Here is a 22932-nt window from a genome sequence, read left to right as displayed (position 1 = left end):
ATTTGCACATTTTCTTTTCCTTTCATTAAACATACTGTCTTAAATAAAAGATACATTAAACACACATGATGCTGTTGGGTTCTTAGTGTTTTTTTTTAATTGGCTTTTTCTTGGCAATAGTGCTACCGAAATAAATCACACCACATATTTCAAAAGGGTTCCTAACAGCAATTTGCCTGGTAATAGCTCAAGTCCATCCAAGTAATAAGAAGGTATCATTCCAGTTGCTCAGTATGCCTAGTCTTTTGTTTTTGAGTAATAACATTTTGATTCTGTGTGAATTTGAAGTATAGGCGTTATCTTAAAGAAAAGCGCTTTGCTAAGGTGGCTCATTCCACCAACATGTACAGAGGTGCATGCTGCCAACACAAGAGGCCCTTCTGCCAGCAGGGCATGCCTTGTTGCCACCCTTAGCTGAGTGGAGTAATAGAATATAACCCAATAGACTGTAGCTAACAACTCTGTTTCACTGAGAGAAGGGGCTCCTTTCACTAGTGAAATGGAGTCACTGGATGCAACCCATTGTCACTAAAAATATATAGATTTTTACATGATGTTAAACTGTTCACAGAGCTAATAAATCTTGACATTATAGAATTTCATGTGCTACATCAGGGGTTTTCAATGGAGAGATCCACATTTTTTACCTTGAATGTGATTGAAGAAAACTGATTGGCTGTTGTTATATATAGGTAAATCCCAGTGATAGGTACCATCTTATGCCTATAATTACACCAGCATACCCCCAGCAGAACTCAACCTACAATGTGTCCGTTTCTACCCGTATGGTCATGGTTGAAGAATTTAAACAAGGTAAGTAATTCTGAATATGTCTTCATAAAAGAGTGAAAATGGCGTGCACTAAATGGTGCATAGACTGGTAACTCAGATCCACACATTCTGCAAAAAGGTTATGAAATGGTTGTGAATTGCATGGCTTTCCTAAGATTATGTCCTCTTAAGAGAAGCATCAACAAATTTGAACAGGGCAAGTGTGGCTTCTCATTCAACTTTAACTTTCTGTGGTATTTAAACAGCTCAGTATACTTTCTTGCTTAAGGAGTGTGATCCTAAAAATAACTAGCAAGTTTTATTCACCAGTGGAGTTCTACCCAGAAAGGATGCTTGTGCCAATTTTACAATCTGAACAAATAGCATTGCATGTAATTGTTTGCTGTAATATGTTCAGTTTGAGTCTAAAGACAGTTACATATAACTCAGCTCTGTGATAGGAGTGCGTGTATTGTTCCCCCCCCCCTCATATTAAGGAGTACAGTTCCTCAGAATCTCTAATTGGGATTTTGGAGAGCAGGGCAAGAAGTTATCTTGTCTTTGCACTGAAAAAGAAGAGTAAGGCTGAAATCCTAAGCACACTATTGTATAGGGGTAAGACCTATGCAACTTAATGGAACTTCCTTTGAATAGGCATGCATTTGAGTTAGATGTAAAGATGCTGTGGGTAAAGTTATTAGCTATTGTATTAGTAATAACCTTAAGACATGAGTAACAAGCGTTCCAAAAATAACCATTTTAAAGGAAGACATTCAGAGTAGCTGAAATTGTCACTTATATCAGCTGTGATGCTTTCCCAAATAGATGAGAAATGCTGGCTGAGAATATACTCCTTGTATTTTCTAAGCTCTTTGATTTGTAAGGAATATATGAGAAGGCTGAAATGTGTTTTTATGATTCAGGTCTTGCTATCACAGATGAAATTTTGCTGAGTAAAGCAGAGTGGTCCAAACTTTTTGAAGCTCCAAACTTCTTTCAAAAGTACAAGTATGTATTCTATGGCATGAAAGATGCTTTTTAAATTATATTAATCTTTTAGACGTTCTCACATTGTTCAACACAAACTGGCTAACTTGACTATCACAGTTGTAATGGACAGACATGCAAACCTGGAAATAAAAAGATCAAGGCTTACCTAAGGGTGATGGGTCATGTCAACCACTTCTAAGAGGTGAAATGCTTCAGGCCTTTTATCATTTCCTAAGAAAATTCCTTCTAGCATTTGCATTAACAATAGACTTTCCTGGAAGAGTACTTGGGGTTTACCAGATATTGTAAGGGTTCCTAATAATATTTACATACTAATATAATGGGAAAGCTCATTTCTTGTATTTGCTGGAAGTGTGCAATCAGAGTATACACTACTTAAAGTACTGAGCATCTTATTTAACAACCATTCGTTAGAGGCCTCCCCAGAACTAAGGCTTAATTTTTTTAAGGTAGTTTTGTATTAGCTTTCCCCTATTAAAGGAAGACTGATGACCATTGCAATGTGTCTGTGTTTTGTTTCTCTTAATTCTTCCATAACACAGGTTAGAACCCGTAACAGATTTGAGAAGATTTGATATATTGTGTTAAATGGGATCTAATGCATTTGTAGCCCTCTGTTTGGTTACCGTTGAAGGTACATCCCATAGCAACACATTTTACAAAAGTTGAAGGAACGCTAAATCTTATGAACTAAATATTTCTGGCCATAAAAATAGTTTTGAATTAGTAGATCTTGAAGGCTTTGGTGTCTATATAATGAATATTAATTTGTTTTACCAAAAATATAATAAAATACAGCTGGCTGATCGATTTCTCCTGTACACATTGGTACATGTATAACTTTCTGAGGCAGCACTCTTAAAATACATATGAAGGAAATTTAAGTTCAACCTCTCTGCCTCCATGGAATGGGGTGGATTATGCCTGTATCCTCCCTCTCTACTGAACAAAGTATGAAGCCTTTCTCTAATGTAAGTGACTCTTCTGATGAAGTAAGGCTCCTTGGAAGGTGGTTGGATCTAACCCCCCTCCCCCCACCTTTAGGATCACTTTGCCAATACTTTGAAATTAATGGGCTTAGACTGGAGGTACTCTGCTTACAATTGTACTGTTAGTTTCGATTTATGGAAGACAACTCTAGTGAAACAGAAATTTCCTTCCCCCAGCCCACTTAACTCTCCAAAACGTTCACCTCGTGCCCTGACAGCAGCACTTGGGGATAGATCTGTGGGCTGCGGGACAGAAGGATCCATTCTGCTGATAGGCATTTCTGTTAATTGAAAATATAAGAGTCTGACACACTCTGCCATCCAGTACACAAAAGATTAATGTTTGTGCACACTGGGTCGTATGAATTTTGTCTATGAAGGCCAGATAGAAAATAAGTACCTCTCTGTCTGGGGATTACAAATAGAAATGATGAAACTGCCAGATTAATATAGATCCAGAGGAGTTAGCCGTGTTAGTCTGTAGTAGCAAAATCAGAAAGAGTCCAGTAGCACCTTTAAGAATAACCAACTTTACTGTAGCATAAGCTTTCAAGAATCAGTTCTCTTCTCTGACGAAGAGAACTGTGATTCTCGAAAGCTTATGCTACAGTAAAGTTGGTTAGTCTTGAAGGTGCTACTGGATTCTTTCAGATTAATATAGTTGATGACGATAATGAGATGAGATGGGAATGAATACTTACGTATGGTAGTGTTACATGTTGAAGCCAAGGAAACATCAGCATAGATTGTCACAGCACAGCAACTATTTGTTTCAACAGTTTTTTGTAAGTAAAAGTTGTGAAAACAATCCTTTACTTGGATGTTTGGCTGCTTTCAAAAAGTTGTTGCCACAATTAACAGTGTTTCTGTAGACCCACCAAAGTGGTAAACAACCAGTTGGTCTCTGAACTGCAGCTACTTTGCCCTCCCCACCCCCTGAAAACAGGATGAACAGCTCCTTCTCATTTTAAAAAGTAGTTGGTTCTATTAATTGACTTGAAAAAGGCATGATATAGCTAGATGAGGTCAGAATTTCTTCAGAAATGTTCCATCTACAGGCCATTACTTTTGTTTAACAGTTGCCCATATAATTATCAGTAGGTTCCCAGAAACATTTTCATAAAATTTGGTGGCTGATAACACTAGAAGCTGAAATTCCTGCTCCCCAAGTGAGTAACTACTTGATTAATGTTCATCCACTTGCAAACTGCCCTAGCCTGGATGACTCAGGCTAATCTGATCTTGGAAGCGAAGCTGGGGTTGGCCCTTGACTTGGGAACCAGGGTTGCTGTGCAGGAGGCAGGCAATGGCAGCCCACCTCTGTTCATCTCTTGCCTTGAAAACCCTCCAGGGGCTGCCCTAAGTCCGTTGTGACTTGAGAGCACTTTCCAGCACCACTGACAAATTAATGAAAAATCCAGCTTACTATTAAGCTGTATCTGCCTCAGTTCCCTAAATGGTTTATGTTGACTAAGATCTAAAGCTATAGAGTCAGGCTGCTGCTTGCAAAGCACTTGAGTCTCTTTGAAAAGCCACTTAGGCGAGTAATGAATGTGAAGACAATTAAACAATGTCCAAGGGACTCAGGTCTTTAAAGTGATACCATGTAACTGCTTTCTCCTTACCTTCGAGTAACACAATTTGAGATTATCCCATGTAGCAGATTGTATTATAACAATATGCTTATTCGATGGTTGTTGTGGGTTTTCCGGGCTGTATTGCCGTGGTCTTGGCATTGTAGTTCCTGGCTGCTGGCGAAATGTCAGGAACTGCAATACCAAGACCATGGCAATACAGCCCGGAAAACCCACAACAACCATCGTTCTCCGGCCGTGAAAGCCTTCGACAATACAAATATGCTTATTCGTAACTTACCACCATCCAAAGAAAGTGATGGTAGTTGGCCCTGTTAATGGGTATGTGTATATGTGCAGCAGGTATCTCTTGCTTTTTCTCTTCCCGCTTTCTTTGTTTTTATTTTAATTAATCTCATGACTGTCAGAAAAATGTTTCCAAAGCATAAAACAACCTTGGTGTGTCCATGTGTGTCTTGTTATGCTAACAGGAGCCAGAAATTGCAAGGGAGAATTAATAGACAAGTGGGTGGTACTTAATCCTTTTGCTGGTGCCTTGTTCTTTCTTACAAATGCCCCATGGTTGTTCTTAACCTGTTTCACCCAGTCAGATTCATTTTCTGTCTATGGGAGTGGATGGGGAGAAGGGTTAAAAGGCATGAGTTGTTAGGCGCCTGCTTGCTACGTTTCCCCTGCAAATGCCTCCCTGTGTTAGTGTTAAAAGGGAAGCACAGTATTAGAAACTGTAACACAGTTCCCATTCTAAATTCTATCTGAAATGTGAACTTACATATGTTGACAGAGAAAAGTATATTTCCTTGGGGCAATATGGTTTCTTAGTACTTAATAAGAAAAATTTGCTAAATGTATACATGCTCAGTAGTTTATACAAGAAACAGAGGCACAATTCAGCACTTCCATCCTGTCATCTGTGCACAGATAGACATGGAAAGGTCTTGGGCTCATGAATACTGGTCTGTTGATTTCAGTAAAGGCAGCCTATTGTTGTGGCACATCCTAGAGCTGCTTTTTTCATTAAAATGAATTAACCCTCCATGCTAATTAGTTTTAGATAGGTCTGACATGTAGATAGACTGATTTTGCATCTGTGCGCACTTCCTCGTAGCTTACATGTTGTTAACCTTGCAGTAGCTGGTTAATATACTAATTAGGTTTAATGAAATGTTGCAAATATACTGGTTATGATATGAATTCTAAAAATCAACGTAGTATATAATGTCTTTATCTTCAAAGGCATTATATTGTACTTCTAGCAAGCGCACCAACAGAAAAACAACGACTAGAATGGTGAGTGCCTTTTTTTCCTAAGTAGTGCACAGTTTTGTTCATGACCTATACCCTATTTTTATGGTGCCATAAGTTGTCAGTGCTCTAAACCTACAAAGATGCATTCATTCTAATTTTAAAAAGTATATTGAGGAATGAATAGGAAACTTCAGCTGCAATTACTTGTAAAAAATGACCTTGAAAAAAAGGCTTTTGGTTTTGTGCGAACTATAATTTACTGCCCAGATTCCTTTTTTGAAGAGGATGCATACCTCCCTCTTTTCTTTTTTCTGAAGGATTCTTGTTTTGATTCGGAATGAGTTCTTACTTTATGTTTGGGTTGGTATTCATTTTACAACTTGACTTGTGTTGCTCCTTCCCGCAGTACTCCCTTTGGGGAATAGGAAGTTGAGGCAATTTGCGTGAAATAACTAGATTTTTTAAATTACCTCTAGAAATCACAATCTTTTGAACGAGGTAAATAAACGTAATCATTTTGGTGTTTCCACCAGTAGAATTTTACTTGGATTATTGAATTAGCACATTTCTGTTCATTCAGGGTTGGCTTGGTCGAGTCCAAAATCCGTATTCTGGTTGGAAGCTTGGAAAAGAATGAATTCATCACACTGGCTCATGTAAATCCTCAGTCATTCCCAGCACCCAAGGAAAATCCTGACAAGTAAGGCAAATTTTTCATTCAGTCAATGTGCTGGAAAAAAACATTAACCAGGCAGGAAAGCAGGGGCCAAATTTAGGTTGCTTTTGTCAGAAATAATGTTGGATGCTTTTACTGAGACTGACCCTTCTGTTTCACATAGAATCATTTACAGAAGAAGCGCATTGCCCTAAGTAGGGTTCCATATAGGCCATTTGGGGCAGTAGAAAGATCCCCTGTGGTTCAAAGTAAGTGAATCTATGTATAGGGTATTTTTGAATTTGAAAGTAATAGCCCAGTTTAAAAGTGTCACTACAGTGTTGCAAATGGAGTATGACCAGAGTTGATAGTGCTAGACAATCCCCACTAAAATCATGGCAAGTGCCATAATTGTCACTGCTGTGCTGATCACACACATAGTTCACTATCACAGAAGCACATGAAGAAAGCCCCTTGTGTTGTTGGTGTTCAGGTAAGGCTGTAAGACTGGTTTCTTCTAAGAGTTCTTGAGGGCTTATCAGTACTTGGTCTTTAAGGATGAAGAGTGGCATGTTGCTTATGCTTGCTACTTTCTTAGATGTTAAGCTGCTCTTAACTTTGTTACCCACCTTGGGTCCCAGTTGCATTGGGAGAAAGGCAGGTATATAAACAATATCTTTTCTATAATGCAGTAATCAGCTAAATTGAATAGACTGTAGCCTACCACTGTGTGCAACAAAGGGCAGTGGTGTTCCATTGATGCAAGGCTTCTTAGCTGCATCTGGTAGCAGGATACAACCCCACTGTTCTTAGGTGAAGCCAGTTTGGACTTTATTCTGAGTGGAGCTTGAGACCTGATGCAAAATGTTGCATCTGTTGGGGAAAGTGACCACAATGTTATTAAGTTCATCATTCACGTGATTGGAAAATTAACCCTTTAATAGGGCATTACATAGATTAATGGAGGATAGGTCTATCAGTGGCTGCTAGCCATAATGACTAAAGGGAACCTTTATATTCAGAAGCAGTAAACCTTTGAGTATCAGTGCCAGGACACAACATCAGGGAAATCCCTCTGCTTCTCTGTTCCATTGTTGATCTTACAGGATGACTGGTGGGCCAGTGTATGAGACAGGATGCTGAACTAGATGGACTGCTGTTGTGGTACTGCAAGGCTGTTCTTAGGTTTTAATTCTTAAACCTGAGGACTGTTCTGCGGTGATGCTGGTAAATATCTTTTAGAGTAACTGGAAATCAGAAGTAGTTGTGTACTACCTATTGGAAAAGACTATTTTATAACAGAATGTGGTGGGGTGGGGGTTCAGTTTATGCTTTTGGAAAATAGCTCATAAATTTAAGATATTATTTGCCATCTATAGATCATAAATTTAAGACGTTATTTGCCAACTATAGATACTTCATCATCTTTCCAGTCTCGCAGGATACTAGATCTGCATTATAAGAATACAGGTAGCTAACATGATTTTCTTCAAACCAACAGTATTCCTGTGGTTCTGCTCCAGCTGTTGTAGGTTTGCAGAGAGACATGAGTTGGGAAAGGTTGCTTAACCAAAGAACTGTATACAGAGTTGCTAATATTTTAATGATGATGTGGGTTTTTTTATGGTTTTTCTTTTCCAGGGAAGAGTTTCGTACAATGTGGGTGATTGGGTTAGTGTTCAAGAAAACGGAGAATTCTGAAAATTTAAGTGTCGACCTTACATATGACATCCAATCCTTTACTGACACTGGTAAGTTTGACCTGTCCAGTTCTTGTGGTTCTAAAGCTGTGGTTGCTTCAGCATTCATAACTTGCTCAAAGGAGTTCTTATTTTAATCATGAACAAAGGCTAGCAAGCTTACTTGTCTTTGTATTAGCTGAAAGTTCTGAAAATATATTTGCATAATATGCTGTAGTCCTGTGGCCAAGTGGAAACTGTAGGGAAGGGTAGAAAAAGGAAATTCTTGGAGCTTTATAATAGCAACAAAATATAGTCTGCCACAAATACGATAATTTTAGAATACAGGAAATAGAGAATTACAAAGCATCTTGAGGAACAGTATACTGGTAGTCCAGAAAGTACTGAATTAACCTCATATTTGGATCAGTCCCCTCTTAGGAGAGAGCCAACTGCTATGACATTAAGTTTATCCTAGTACTGGAACTCACTTTCTTGACCAGGTCTGATAAGGGACTCACCCAAATTATCCCTCTTGTCTTCCGTTCTCAATGAGGAAATTGTCTGGATAGGTTTTTCCTCCTTTGGTTCTTGCAGGCCAAGGCTGAAAAGAAGTTCATGGGAAACTCCCGTATGTTTTCTGTTAGTTATTTTGGCTTCAGAACGCCACATATACCAGAAACATCTTGAATCCAGTGCTGCTGCACTTCTGGGTAGGAACTCTGCAGTTTCTTTTTTTTTTCATGCAGCAGCGAAGCCACTTCAGGGGTGGTATAATGGCTTAAATGTCTCAAATCTTTAGGCCCTCATTTAAATGACTCGAGTTATTATGAGACCATCTTTCCCTGAGTCCAGCACATCTTATATTACTGACGTTCTGTGGTGTTTTGGCCTGGATTCTGCTAAAAGAACTATTTGCATAATGCCCCTTGAGGGCATGTTTCTTGGACTTTTGCAAAGGATGGGAAGACTTTCTGGTTTTGTGTTAGGTCTTTACCTGGATATTAATACTTCTTTCCATTCATCAGTAATTAGGCAAGTATGCTAATATTTGGGTAGTATAGAGACATATGGGTTGATTCTGCACACGTTGGATAATGCACTTTCAATGCACTTTATCAATCTATAAAGAGGATTGAAAGTGCATTATCCAACATGTGCGGAATCAGCCATGGTCAGCTTTCTTACAATGGGAAACACCCTCTCCTGGTTTGGCGTAAGGGCTTCCTCTTCATGCAGCATTGGCATACCTCCCAAAATCTTCATTGCTAAGGCCTCTAAGAATTATATTTACCCCTTTTCCCCTCCGAGGGCCCTTCTTCTATGGTGCAGCATGTCCAGTTGACAGTGTGAGGAGCAAAAAGTGTAGTTGTGGATTTTTGATCATGGCTGTATCCTCTGCTCATTACCTTAGGACGGTATACATTGGATAACCCCATGCCCTTGTCACAGTCCCGATATAGCTTAGGCTGAGCAGTAGAGATTTGCCTGAGACCACCCAGGGAGTTTCCAGGTTGAACACAAATCTGAGCCCAGGTGGTAAATGTGCAGTATGATACCCTCCTGCATCACACTGGCTTTCTGCAGCCTCAGGGATGCAGTTTCTGATTGGTTGCTGCAGTGGAGAACATAATGGGAGCTTGTCACTTTGCCAAAATCAGGTCCTTAATCTTGTTTATACTCTGCCAGAAGCTCCTCTTTGGAAAATTCCTAGCAAGCTGGGAATTTTGTCCTTAGCATTATCTTAAGGTGGTTGTCATTTTGTCAACATTCTGTCAAATAATGATCCTCACCAACTTTGTGTGTTGTTGAGAAAGTTTGTCATTCCCAAATGCCAAAACTACAGAGAAGCAGGCAAATAAATTTTTTCCATAGTGCTCTTTTTGCTTTGGAATTTTTACAGGGCAGTTTCTCTTTCCTGTCAATCCTTTCTTTGACCCAGTCCTGATTTACACCCTTACTACTTAGGAGGGCCAATCTTCAGAAAACTTAGGCAGTAGATGCTATGGCTTATGTCGGAGAAAAGTTGGAGGAGGGAGTATGTTTGATGGGTGGTGCTGGTAAGTGGGTCTGGAGCAGCCAGAGGAGCCAAAGCATAGAGGTCCCATGCAGAACGTTCCCCTTCTTTCCTATCAAGGAATGTTTCTCCTTTTTTTTAGTTCAGATGTTTATACTCTGCTTTTCTCCTCAATGGAGACTCTAAGCAGCTTACAATGTCATTTGTTCCATCTTCCATTTTATCCTCCCAGTACCTATCATTCTGTGAACTAGGCTGAGAAAGTTTGCATACCAGAGTGGAGGTTTGGACCTTGGCCTTCCAAGACTCAGTCTAATACTTTAACCACTACATCATGCTGGCTTTTACGGTGCTTATATGCCATCTCTCTAGAGGCCAGTTTGAGGAAGCTCAGAGGTTCCAGAGACCGACTTTCTAGCAAGATTTTGTTGAGCTCTGTTTAACTTGCAGCAAAAACCCTGTCAACCTGATGGCTGGGTGAGCAGATTTATGGAGCTCTCTTTTTGCCAGGGAGAGAAGTGAAGCCTCCCTCCTCTTTGACATCTCAGGAGAAATGTTGTGCTTGAGTCAAAATATAACAGATCTTCACATGTCTTTCAAGAGATAATACATTTTTGGGATGTAGTGTATTTCTTGAGATTTTAAAAAAAATGCATTTTTCCTTTCAAACAAGCATATCAGGAACGCAGATCGTTTTCAGGGCACCTAATGGCTTTCCCACAAATGTAAAATGTTTTAATGTTCTTCTAATTATGTAGTTTATAGGCAAGCAATAAACAGCAAGATGTTTGAGATGGATATGAAAATTGCTGCAATGCATGTTAAAAGAAGGCAACTTCACCAACTGCTACCTAGTCATGTGCTTCAGAAAAAGAAAAAGGTAATGCTGCAAATTAACTTGATAAATATAGCATGTGTTACGCTGAAATACAAGTGAGGAAAATATTCTCCTGGTTCATATCTAGAAATAGAAATAAACTTGCTTGCTACAAAAATATTCTTACTCGTCAGAATGGCACAAGAGCCCAGATTCTCTTAAGGAGTTGGGGCAGGGGGCCGGCTCCTGTGATCTGACTCCTGGAAAGTATTGTCTTTGACTGGTAGCTTTGTTAATGATTCAGAATTGTTAAAGGATTTAATATTTTGTGCAAGTTGGAATTTTAAACAGCTGGCAAGCATTAAAAGGAACAGTATTAAATTTAGAGGCATTAATGGAGAAGCTGGTTCAAACATCTATTGAGTGGCTTTGGTGTTATGCAGCAATTCTCTGATTTGCTTTAGCTAGCCTTCTGAATTAATGAGACTCTTTGAAGTTGTCGGAAAGTATAAATTGTGGTGGTTGTGGGAGTTCTCCCAGATTATATTTGTCGCGAAGTTTGGAGACAAGTATTGTAGTAGACAAGGCAAGAAGCAAGGGAGGATAAATATGTAGCATCTTGCTGGTCCATGAACTATTTCACAAAAATTTAAGTTTATTTCAGTCAGGGTTAGAATACTGACCCTGTTGCAGTGTTTGACTACCGTGGAAAAATCTCAATCCAGTAAGAAACTTGGGACTTTGCAAATATCCCTGCTACACCCCATCATACCAGTGAAAAATGATATCTGATCCAAGTTTACCATGAGTATTTAAATTTTATGTTTCCCTTACATTCAAAGCATGCTCTGTGTGTGTGATGCCAGGAAGATACCACGTTCAAATAAAAACATACCCTAGTTCAGAAATTACTTTCTACCCAACAGTGCAGTGAGTGGTGAATCCTAGTAATCTACCATTGACTCTTAAAGTGATAGCACAGCGTACACATCGCTTTCCATGTTGCCTTCTGGGAGGGATCCTTAGGTACTGCCTTCTTCATTGCTTCTGAATCCTTAATATGATGAATAGCTTGTGTAATTGTCTCTGGTTGCAGCATTCAACAGAAGGGGTCAGGTTGACAGCGCTGAACGACAGCAGTCTAGACTTATCTATGGATAGCGATAACAGCACGTCTGTGCCTTCTCCTACAAATGCTATGAAGACAAGTCCACTAAATAGTTCCGGCAGTTCTCAGGGGTAAGCATTTCCAGTGTTAACCTTGACATTGCTTATCGTGCACATTGCTAAAGCTGAGGAGTTCCCTCATTCCTGCCTTAGAGTCGAGCCTTGGTCAGATAGGTCACTTGAAAAGCTGAAATGGGTAAATGGAGGTGATGTCCATTAGTCTTGAGTAGAATCACTACCACCTTCCTGTTTAAAACAAAGGAACCCCTCTTTGAATTAAAACAAGGTAATTGAAGAAAGTAGATAAAAAGTGTGGGGCATTAGGTCTATCATGTAGTCCTGTAAAATGAATTCTTTCATCAGAAATCCTTAAAACTTCATTCTGAATTCTTGACTTCTGTTCCAAGACACTAAAGCATGAAATCTTCCCTAGATGATTAAACACAAGAATAGATATTTACAGGATATAGATACGTGTTAGGAAAAGTTATTAGAAGACATCCGTTTCAGTGGGATGAACATTGAGACCCCTCTGAAGTTAATTTGCACTTGAAGTAGTTAGGTGCAGGAAGCTTTGCCTTTCATTGATATTCTTTTCCTCTGTACTCAAGACTGCACCCAATTTTGTAAGATAAAATCTTAAGATCATGACCAGAGAATTCTGCCATCTACCTTTTGTTAACATCCGCTCTGGTGAAGGGCTCCGGTGAACTCAAAAGCTTGCACAGTGTATGATGCCAGTGTAGTTGTCTATGCTAGTGTTTGATCAGACTGCTGCACTATGGTGAATTAACCTTAACTATGTGTCGGTATTTCAGTTACGGCCTATGCAAACTGCAATCCACTGAGAGCCAGTTTGGTATAGTGGTTAAGAGTGCGGGACTCTAATCTGGAGAGCCGGGTTTGATTCCCCACTTGAAGCCAGCTGGGTGATCTTGGGCTAGTCACAGTTCGTTGGAGCTCTCTCAGCCCCACCCACCTCACAGGGTGTTTTGTTGTGGGGATAATAATGACAAACTTCGTAAACTGCTCTGAGTGGGCATTAAGTTGTCCTGAAGGGCAGTATATAAATCTAATATTACTATTTTTATTATTATTATTGAATGCAGGTCATCAGCCCTGTGTTGGGACTTTCAAAATACTTTAGTTGTTTCTATCCTCCTCCTCTCTCCAACAAAGGCACTTAGAACAGCTTACAAACAATTTAAATGTTAACAAAAAGTTTAAAGTGGCAGCGTAAAATAGTTGCATGTGTATATCGTGTTAAAAGCACTCCCCAACAGAGAGACCCTGGATTAAAGGCATACACTTTCAACAGGCATCCAGAATGTATCGCAGTGGGTCTGTAGTGAGGGTTTCCATAATCAAGGCACCACCACTAAAGATGCCACATCTCATGTGGCTGCTTACCTTTTTTCAGATAATAGTTGTACATGGAGTGCCACTTGATAAACAGCCCAGGAGGATTTAATCACACCCCAGAGTGGGGGCTGCCACACACAGCTAGTGAACTGTGTTTGGTTGATGTGTTTGATCTGGACTTGTTGAGTTTGATGCAGGCTTGTTAACATTCATGAGCATATACTTTTGTTCTTCTTACCACTTTAGCAGAAGCAGTCCTGCTCCAGCTGTGACGGCAGCATCTGTGACCAGTGTGCAGACTTCTGAAGTCAGTGTGCCACAAACAAATTCCAGTGAAAGCTCAGGGGGTAGGATAATCGTTCTCTTTTGCAAATAACACCTTTCTAAACTGTTGATCTGTTGCAGAAACGTTTCTTATAGTATTGTGCATTCTTTTCCTCTTGCCTTGAAGGACCAGCATGTACTTTTGCAATATATGGTACTGTGACATGTTGGCGTGTTGATGAAATTAGTCAAATTGGTTTGAGTAGTCATTTTTAAAAGATTCACGTGAAGAATGAGGGACTGTAGACGTTGCCTCTGCAGCAAAGTTCAGATTATTCAGTGAGCACAAAGAGCAGCCTACCTTGAAAATAATTCAGAATACAATTTTGGATAATAAGTTTCTCAGCCTTGGTCTCTGCCCCTCTCAATCTGCAACGCTGACAGCAATATTATTGTGCTAATGTATTTTAAGTGCTATATAAATACTAGTTATTTGACCTGTTATATATTGGCAAACATTTTAGTATAGGGGATGTGGTGTGACTTCTTAACCCTTGACGGTATAACCAACAAGCTACTCGTGGAGTAATGTTAGAGGATTCTGTAGTTATGCCAACAATATAAATTTTCAGTGGAGTGTTTGTTCCTCTCACTGACTGACAAAAGCTGGAATAAATTCTTCAAAATAAGAAAGCATGCAAATTTGCTCTTTTTGCTTAATTTATACATGGCAGAATTTTAACACAGAGCTTGGGTGGCTTGACTACAGGATTTCAATTTGTCAGTGCAGCACACTCAATTCTACTTGTGGAACTAGAGGCTGAACGATATGCAATCATGGGTAATCTGATTGTTGAAATTAATTCCTAGGTACTTCAAGTGAAAGCATTCCTCAAACTGCCACACAGCCAGCCATCTCTCCACCACCAAAGCCTACCATCCCTAGAGTTCCTTCAACTCGTCTGCTAAACCAGTCACCAAGACCTTCAGGAAACACTGCAACAAATAGCCTGAAGAGGACATCGTCTCCTCATAAAGAAGAGTCTCCCAAAAGAATTAAAACTGAACAGGTATTTTGTTCACTGTCTCAATCTTGGTATAGTCAAGAAGTTTGACCAGTTCTGTAGCTCTGATTCTTCAGTGCTGCCAACAAAAGAGCTTTAATGGGCTCGCACCAGATCAGTTCCAAGGTTACATAGGATTGTGCATTGCATTTTTTTCCATGAGAAGTTAAATGGACATTTCAGCAGGTGAAGGTTATGTGCCGTCAAGTCACCTCCGATCTATGTTGGCCCTATGAATGAAAGACCTCCAGAACGTCCTATCATTAACAGACGTGCTCAGATCTTGCAAACTGGAGGACGTGGCTTCTTTTATTGAGTCAAGCCATCTTGTTTTAGGTCTTCCCTCTTTTCTACTGCCTTCCACTTTTCCTAGCACGATTGACTTCTCCAGAGAACTTTATCTTCTCATGATGTGACCAAAGTACGATAGTTTCAGTTTTGTCAAGCTTTTGTTGATGAAGATTGTAGAAGTGTGCAGATTGGTGTTGCTGTTTAGCAAGTCATATTCATATTGTCTGTACACAGTCTGAATCTTTCTGAGACTTGTAACTGCTTACCCCCCCCCCCCCTGTATAAACCCGCTAGAGCTAAAAGCTTCAAGTACTTTAAAAGAAAACTTGGGGGGAAAAGTGGAGCCCTTATTAAGGTCGCAGACAGTTCCCTGATAAACTGTCATCCTCTGAATCATCAGATGCTAGGAACCCCTATCAGGAGAGAGGAGCTTAAATTATATATTTTAAAACCTGGGGGGCTGCTGAACATGGGCTCCTCTTAGTCATGCTTTGCTGAACCTGTTCTGTACCAACTGAGGTCATGCTTTATTTTAACAGCAAAGCACTTCAGAGTGTTATTCTTAACAGGCCACATTTGACACAGCATGGTATATTTAGGGGTGCTATTTGTTTCTGTTACTGGGCAGTAGCTGCCTGATTATCTTGCCACCTAAATATTGGAATGCTGATCTGTTACAAATACAAGCAAATAAGGGTATTGATTCTCAGTCTAAAGCTTCATTGTGGGTCTAAAGATAGGGCTCTCAGAATCATAAAATGGTCTAGGGAGTCTTCAACATTTTTAGTTGAAGTATATTTACTTGATGTTATTCCACTCCTCAAGGACACTCAGGTTGGTGAACAAGTATAATAAAAATTGACTGTCATTATCAGGACCACTATGTACAATGGAATAATAGCTAACAACTTTTTTGTGTCTGGAATGGCTCTGAAATAGAACAGTTAAGGTTTGTGGGGAAAATTGAAGCTAGGGTAGTTATCAGGTGCCTGTGAAATTGGTTCTGGAACTTGTGGTGCTGAGCTATGATGCTCCTTTGTCTACCATCTGCAGCCAGTTGAGGAAAAAGCACTTACTTGGGCTTCTATCTGTTGCCCTTGAAAAATCTGTATCTGAAGACACTGAAGTTCTATATTCTGTAGAGTTACTAAATTTATGTATTTAGATTAAACCAGATGATAGAACTGTTGCTGTATCCTGATCCAATATTGTGTATTTGTTTTGTAACAGGATGATGTGAATGACGATGCCAGTTGTCTTGATATGAGTGATCATGAGAAAATGGAAACCAAGGTAAACTTCATTAGTACTCTGGATGACATTGTGAGGCTTCCCTGCTTTTTGCCAGTGTCTTATGACCTTGTTCTCCAAAGAACTAAATGCTGATAGCTAATATTACCACTTTCCTTATGAAATGCAAACAAGAGGCCCAAAACTGCATGTGTGAATCTGCCTGAACGCAACAGTGTTTTTTTAAAAAAAAAAAATGTACAAATTGCAATTCTGGCAACTCTGGTTGCCCACACACAGTTCTCCAAATTCAGGAGGTGATTGAAAGACTTTATTTTTAAGGGTGTGCACAGCATGTTGATGGATTGTGACTAAGTAGCCTTTATAAGGATTATAATTATTTGATAATTATTGGATAATTCTAAAACAGTGCTTAAGCATATTAGTCAAAGGCCATATGTGGTATTTCTATATTTTTCCATTGCCTGTCCTTTCTTGAGGTCTAAACTAACAAAGGGTTTGTGATTTGTGGAAGTGTCTGTGTTACATGAATGTGTCGTGTCTGCACAGTGTTTGACCCATATCCTACCAGTATGAACAGATCCCTAGAAAATGCGAAGCATTCCTGAAATGTGTGCCAATTGGAAATAATCTTTGTCTTTGGAGCACGATTCTAGTATAAATCTAATTTTTTTAACTTGCATATTATGGTGTATAGCAGAATATAAAAATTAGCCAAAGAGTGTGTTGTACTGGAGTTTACTGTCAGATTTACAGCTGAACTGTCTCTCCAATAGCCGTGTGTATATCCTCTCCACTGAAAAGGCAGTGTGACAGTCAAGAAGTGAAGTAATCTACTAAATGTAGGGGAAACTTTGTAGCTGCAGGTATCTGCTTGTACCTGTGCAAATACGATTGATCACGCAGTGGCAAGCAGTAGGCAACTCATAGTGAAAATGTGGGGTTCTACTTGGATAGTGCTGACATTAGTACATTTGAGGTAGCCGGTGACTTTTTGTTCCCATCTTTCAGGACCTACTTGATACAGAATTGGATACTGCTTCTCAAACTGAATCTCTTCAGACAGTATCTCTGCAAGCTCCTCAGGTAACAAGTTGTTGCATTTGGGATTTTGCAGTTGTTAATGGCGTAACTGCAGGCCTTACGGAGCTCACGGATACACTATGATGCCTGTGTTTGATGTATGCATCTGTGCTTGTGCTTTCATGTGTTCATCCCAGCATGTAATGTGGCTTATCCAGCCTGACTAGGCATCTTAATGGTGGGGATGCCACACTTCCGAAGGGTAAATTTGTACGGGCATTTCTTGCAAACTAGGATGACAGTTGGAAGAGGCACCAAATAGGGTCACTCACTTAAGCCGCAGAAGCCCTGTTTGCTTGAACTGCCAGCTGTGTAGGGCTTTCATGCCCTACGCAAAATCCTGTTGGGCCGGTGGAGCTACATTGGACCCTTACCTCATGGTCATGGGATATAACATCGGAAAGGGGGCCTATGCCTGCCGAGTCTACCATACAGAAGCCTAATCTAATAATTCTTTCCCCAGAATCAGTTGCCCTTGTAGTCTCTGCAGTTGGGTACTTCTGAGTTCTGCCACATGCTGCTGCTTGCTCTTTTGGATAGTTAATATTGCAGTTCCCGCTGACTGTGTAATAACAGTCCTAAATATCTCAGTATGGTTTATTCATGGGAGAAAGAACTTATCCTGGTGATATTTTTTTCAAATTGCAGTGCTACCATGGTAGACAGTGGGTTTTCACAGACACTTGGGGCAATCAAAAGAAATATTTGCGGTGCTAGTATTAAAACTAATTTTCAGTTACTTCTTCCAGCTATGAATGAAGTGTGCTTTAAGATTCCTGAGTTTTATCCACAATGCCTGTTTTATGATTGGGGTCTACATTTATTTATTTCATTTTATTTATTTCAGATTTGTGTTCCGCCCTCTCCGCGAGCGGACTCATTCCAACTGTCATCCAACATGAGTTGGATAGTGTGTGCATATGTGTGCCCTGTTCAGACATTGTACATTTGAATGTCTGGGATGTCTTGTGTCATTGGAAATAGAAGAGGCATTAGATGAGGAGGAGAAAGGGTCTCACAATTCTGCACATGTATTGGGGGTGGGGGGGCATAGTCAGCCAGGTCCAAATAAACCACCCATAGGTACCAACAATTGCCTTTAAATGTAATGTCTTACAGTATCTTAATTGCCATTGGCAGAGGAGTTCTAGTAGTTCCTGTAAACATTACCTAATCTTTATTACCGGAGCCATGCCTGCATCCCCTAGTAAAGAAGCATGGCTTATTCTGTGACTGAACCAGTGCTTGTCATGGGAAAACTGTTGGAATAAGAAATGTGATAGGCTTCTGCTTGTTCTCTTGCATATTCCTAATTGACATTTTTATGTAACCAGCCTAACACTTCTTTCTCTTCTCTCTCAGAAAATGCCCAGTACAGACCTTTCAGATATCCCTGCTCTCCCTGCAAATCCTATTCCGGTTATCAAAAATTCAATAAAACTAAGATTGAATCGGTAAAACAAACCTCAGGGGTCCATAAACAGTATCTGCCAATTCAACCCGTTGTCTTCTAACGCTGAATGGAGAACAGAGGGTGCAAGACGAGAATGTGAACACAGATGGATTTGGGTATATTTTGTGCACTTCCCTTGCTGGGCTATAATTACTTGATCTGGACATCCAGGTTAGTATGTGAAAGCCAGGAGTACTGTTAATGTGTTAGCAACAGTTGCATTAAATACTTCCAAGGATTACTGCCTTTAAAAAGGAATGGGAATACTATTTCTAGCCATATTTGACTTACTGATTGGGTTTATGTTGATGCATCGTTTGGAAAGGAAAAACAAAATGGAGATAAAACTGGCAAAAGAATCCCTTAAATGCACTTTTATGTACTTTTTTATTGGAATATGACTAATTTTAGCGCTTCGGCTTGATAGATTTTATTTTTATTGAAGAGATTCTTCAATATTGGTGACCTTCAAATTAGAAAAAGGCCTGATATATTGTGTACTGAAGGTAAAGAAAGTGTGCACTATATCTTGCTCAGTTACCATTAAACAGCAGTAAACCTTTAAAAGAAAATGTCAAACCTTGAGGTTACGAGTTTTGAGAAAACAAATATTGGGTATTTGATAGGGCATGATTAAGAAGTGGTCTACTTTTATTTATCAGATTATTTTATGGTGTATGCAAATCAGCTATCAAAAAGCAAATAATTTTTTTTTCCTTTGAGCTAATCAGAACTCCTCTTTGTTCTCATCCTGTTACCATATTCTTGGAGGGGAAAAAAACCTTGCATTTGCCTTGTTTTTTCAGTTTGTATGCACAAAATTGGACTAATTTCAGTTGAATGTTGGTATTATTTTTTACTTGGTCATGATGGTTACATAAGCCCTGTAACTTCATGGCCCTAAGACAAACGCCATGTTTTTTCCCTTAACTGAAACTGAGTGAATAAAGTGTGCCTGTGAAGAAGCAGAATGCCTGTCTTGATGGCCTTTCATCACTAAATATAAGAGTTTTGTACACTCCATAAAAGTCTTGTCTGCATTAATGAACATCTCAGATTTTAAATATGAAGGCAGATCTCTACCCTAGGATTTTAACAGTTTTTATTTTTTAGGTAGCTCATCTGAAAGTAGTTTTACATTCTGAGTGTTTAATTTTTTTAAATCACATTTCTAGCAGGCACTTAAAAGATCCGATAAGCTCTCCTTAGCCCCGGGTGTCTTTGTTTTGTTCTGTAGAGCTATCAAAATGATTAGCAGCTACTTTGTGTAAAAGAAATGAAAATCTTTCATGACTCAGCTGCAGAACGTGAGGAATGCCAGTGATCTCAAAAATGGATAAATAAACTACATGTTAACTTAGATTCAATCAAAAATTAAGTGGGATGGGTAAATTGCCCTTCCCATATTTTCTGATCAGCATGTTTGATAACTTCCTTCCCTGCATTGTGCTCAAATCCTCCTACATGTGCATTTCCATGTTAAAGTAAAATTACTTGCTCTTTCCCCCTTCCCTATAAGTTAATTTTCCAAAGTCAATTGTAACTTATCCCCCTACCTCTCCAGCTGTGCAGTAACCAAGATTTTTATTTTCTGCCCTCTTGTCTACAATGTCTAGTATACAAAATTCTTGCCCTAGCCCGATACAGCCTCCTGTGGTCTAACCTTTCACCCCACTGAACATGGCCCTGCACCTCTCCCTCTCCTTCCTGTTCTCACCTGCCACCCAGTCCAAAAGGATTAACTAACAATTGAAGTGTACAAGCTGTCTGTGTATTTTGTGTAGCTATGGACTATAGATCGAACTTGCCAGGCACAGATTTAGTCTCGTTTTGTTTACACATCAGGAAATCCTTTTTTTTTTTTCCATTTTATTAAACGTTTCATGTATCTGCAAGCCAAGTTTTGCCAAGCTGGAAACTTGGAATCTTTTCTGTATAGTGACTTTTTAATTCTAGTTTTCATAACCTGGAGATCAGACTGTTGCTTTCGCATGATGTACGTAGGTGTCTCATGACTGGAGTTGCTTTGTTTTATAGTATCTGTACTCCTTGTATTTTTCAAGAGCTATTTTGTAAACAGATAATGTATTTCTCCATGGAAAACAATAAAAAAAACAGCACAATCCCACAGTTGCTTGGCTTCTTTCAGATGTTTAAAGTAGCAGTGCCTGAAAATGAACAAATGAACCGTTTGCGCCTAGTTGTGAGAACTACATTTAAAAATGCCAACACGTCAAATATAATTCAATATTGAAGTATCGATTAACCACAAGTCTTAAAGAAAAACTGTGAATTGCTATTTTCTGATCTACTTTGCTATTGAGTTATTTGCTTGCAGAAGCCAAACTGGTCTGAGTATGATCAGTGCCTGGAATGGTAGAAGACGTCCTATTTATGCTGCTATAAGTTTCATGCTAGAAGCGAAATGAAATGATACAGTATACAAGAACCCAACTGCTAATAGTGTGCCCATTTCATAGTAATATATTGCGCCTGACTTGAACTTGAATAGTGGAATTAGGGGGAAATAATTTGGATGAATGAGAAAGGGCTGCAGCTGATCTTAAGGCCATAGAAAACCCAAGCAAGCTTTTGGGCTCAACCTAAAAGCAAAAGGCTTGCTGAAATTAACGGGCCTGCATGTGCATCTGCTTCTGAAAAGTACTCCTTTAATTTTCTTACCAGCAGATGGCACTGTTTCTTTCTTTGTGGTTAAAACTTGAAAAAATGATAACAAAGAACTATCAGCACCCCTATATTACTATCTATCCATTGGCCTATGGTTCATAATCAAACAGCAACTCTTCCATGTAAAGTCATTTTGGTTTTGACAATCATTTCACTTCACCACTGAGTAACCTTAAAATTGAGCCTTTAATCAATGTGCCAATATATCAGCCTCTTCCGAGTTCAGTTACAGCTCACGTTATGCTAGTATTTCTATGATCGATTTATTAAAAGTTCTTCCAAATCACTCAGTTGTTACTCTTTATTTAAAAAGTGGCCTAGGTCCCAAGAATTCTGCGTGAATGTCCCAGTACTCTGGATTTCTTCATATACAAAACTCCTTGCTGCATTAGAAATTACTCCAGATTGCCTCTTTGAAAGTTTGGGTGGGAAACACAGCAGGCTGTAAGTGCTGCAGAAACCTCGGTGCATGGAAAGATCCTTTGGTTTCTGCTTTCCACTCAGAATGTTTTTAATTTAAATAGACTCTCAACCCCCATGAATGTTTCTTAGTGTACCCCCTTAGAATATGCACACATATTAATGTTTTACAGTCTAGTACAGAACATGCTCCTCTGTAAATTTATTTTGAAACAGCCAATTTGTATAGATTCCATCTCTAAATATTGAACTGAAATGTATACTTATTTTGCTTTCCTAAGTAAACTTGCTCGGATGTGTGTTTACTAGTTTTTCTTTAGAAAAATGCTACAGCATACAACAGTATTAATTACTTTAGTTTGCTTTAATCATCTTTAAAGCATTATTTTGATATTCGGCAGAAATGGTGCGTCGCAAGTTTGATGGAAGCAGATGCAATTTGAGAAGTCTGCAAGGTTCAAACTAGTTTTTGAAATCTATAGGCATCAAACATCTGCCACTATCATCACCAAAAGAATAGTGCTAACTTTGATATCAAACTTCAGAGTCTGTGCCTTGTTATGAAAAGATAAGGCAATGAACCACTGCTGGATGTCCCATCTGTTTAGGTTGATATTTAAGCTCCTAATGGCTTTAAAATGATGTTTAGGCATGTCAAACTGTTGGTTCTAAATTCTGCAATATTTGGTACTTTTTATAAAAATGGGAGGATTAGGTCTGCTTGGCTGTCTAGATTCCTTTTTCTTTCCATGTTATCCTGGCCATGTATTCAGCACTACAGGGAAATGATTTTAATTTAAGTACATTAAGAATTCCCTGCATGTTTCAATAAATATATAACAAAATGAACTTTAAAGACAAAGAGAGAAACAATTCAAATAAAATTATTTTGTGACGGATGCAAAGCTGTGCATTAATTAGTCTGCAGAGACATAGCATCTATTAAATTACTGTTTTTAAATAAGAATTTGTACCCAGAGAAGAGTTTTTAAGCTATAATTAGAAAAGAGGAAAATTAGAAAATATTGAAGATGCTGAGGCTTATAAAAGTAATATTTATGTAAGTAGAGACAGGCTGCATTCAGCTGGCGAATGTAACCACTGTTAAAA

At 39.1% G+C, this 22932-nt stretch overlaps 1 protein-coding gene across 1 annotated transcript in view; it reads left to right on the top strand.

Moving 5' to 3' along the window:
* PAPOLA (poly(A) polymerase alpha) overlaps positions 1-20839 on the top strand; it is a 40956-nt gene extending 20117 nt beyond the window's left edge. The window contains exons 11-22 of the mRNA XM_054970645.1: positions 693-813; positions 1695-1779; positions 5600-5653; positions 6192-6311; positions 7908-8017; positions 10721-10842; positions 11876-12018; positions 13555-13655; positions 14443-14642; positions 16158-16220; positions 17190-17264; positions 18624-20839. Of these exons, the coding sequence (XP_054826620.1) occupies positions 693-813; positions 1695-1779; positions 5600-5653; positions 6192-6311; positions 7908-8017; positions 10721-10842; positions 11876-12018; positions 13555-13655; positions 14443-14642; positions 16158-16220; positions 17190-17264; positions 18624-18719 (1290 nt within the window). The 3' untranslated portion in view covers positions 18720-20839. The remainder of the gene's footprint in view (positions 1-692; positions 814-1694; positions 1780-5599; positions 5654-6191; positions 6312-7907; positions 8018-10720; positions 10843-11875; positions 12019-13554; positions 13656-14442; positions 14643-16157; positions 16221-17189; positions 17265-18623) is intronic.
* Positions 20840-22932: the final 2093 nt, after the last annotated feature.

This window comes from Eublepharis macularius, chromosome 2 (genome assembly GCF_028583425.1).
Source record: "Eublepharis macularius isolate TG4126 chromosome 2, MPM_Emac_v1.0, whole genome shotgun sequence".
Lineage (NCBI taxonomy): Eukaryota > Metazoa > Chordata > Lepidosauria > Squamata > Eublepharidae > Eublepharis > Eublepharis macularius.
The sequence above is the reverse complement of the archived record's forward strand: the minus strand, read 5'-3'. Positions and strand labels throughout refer to the sequence as shown.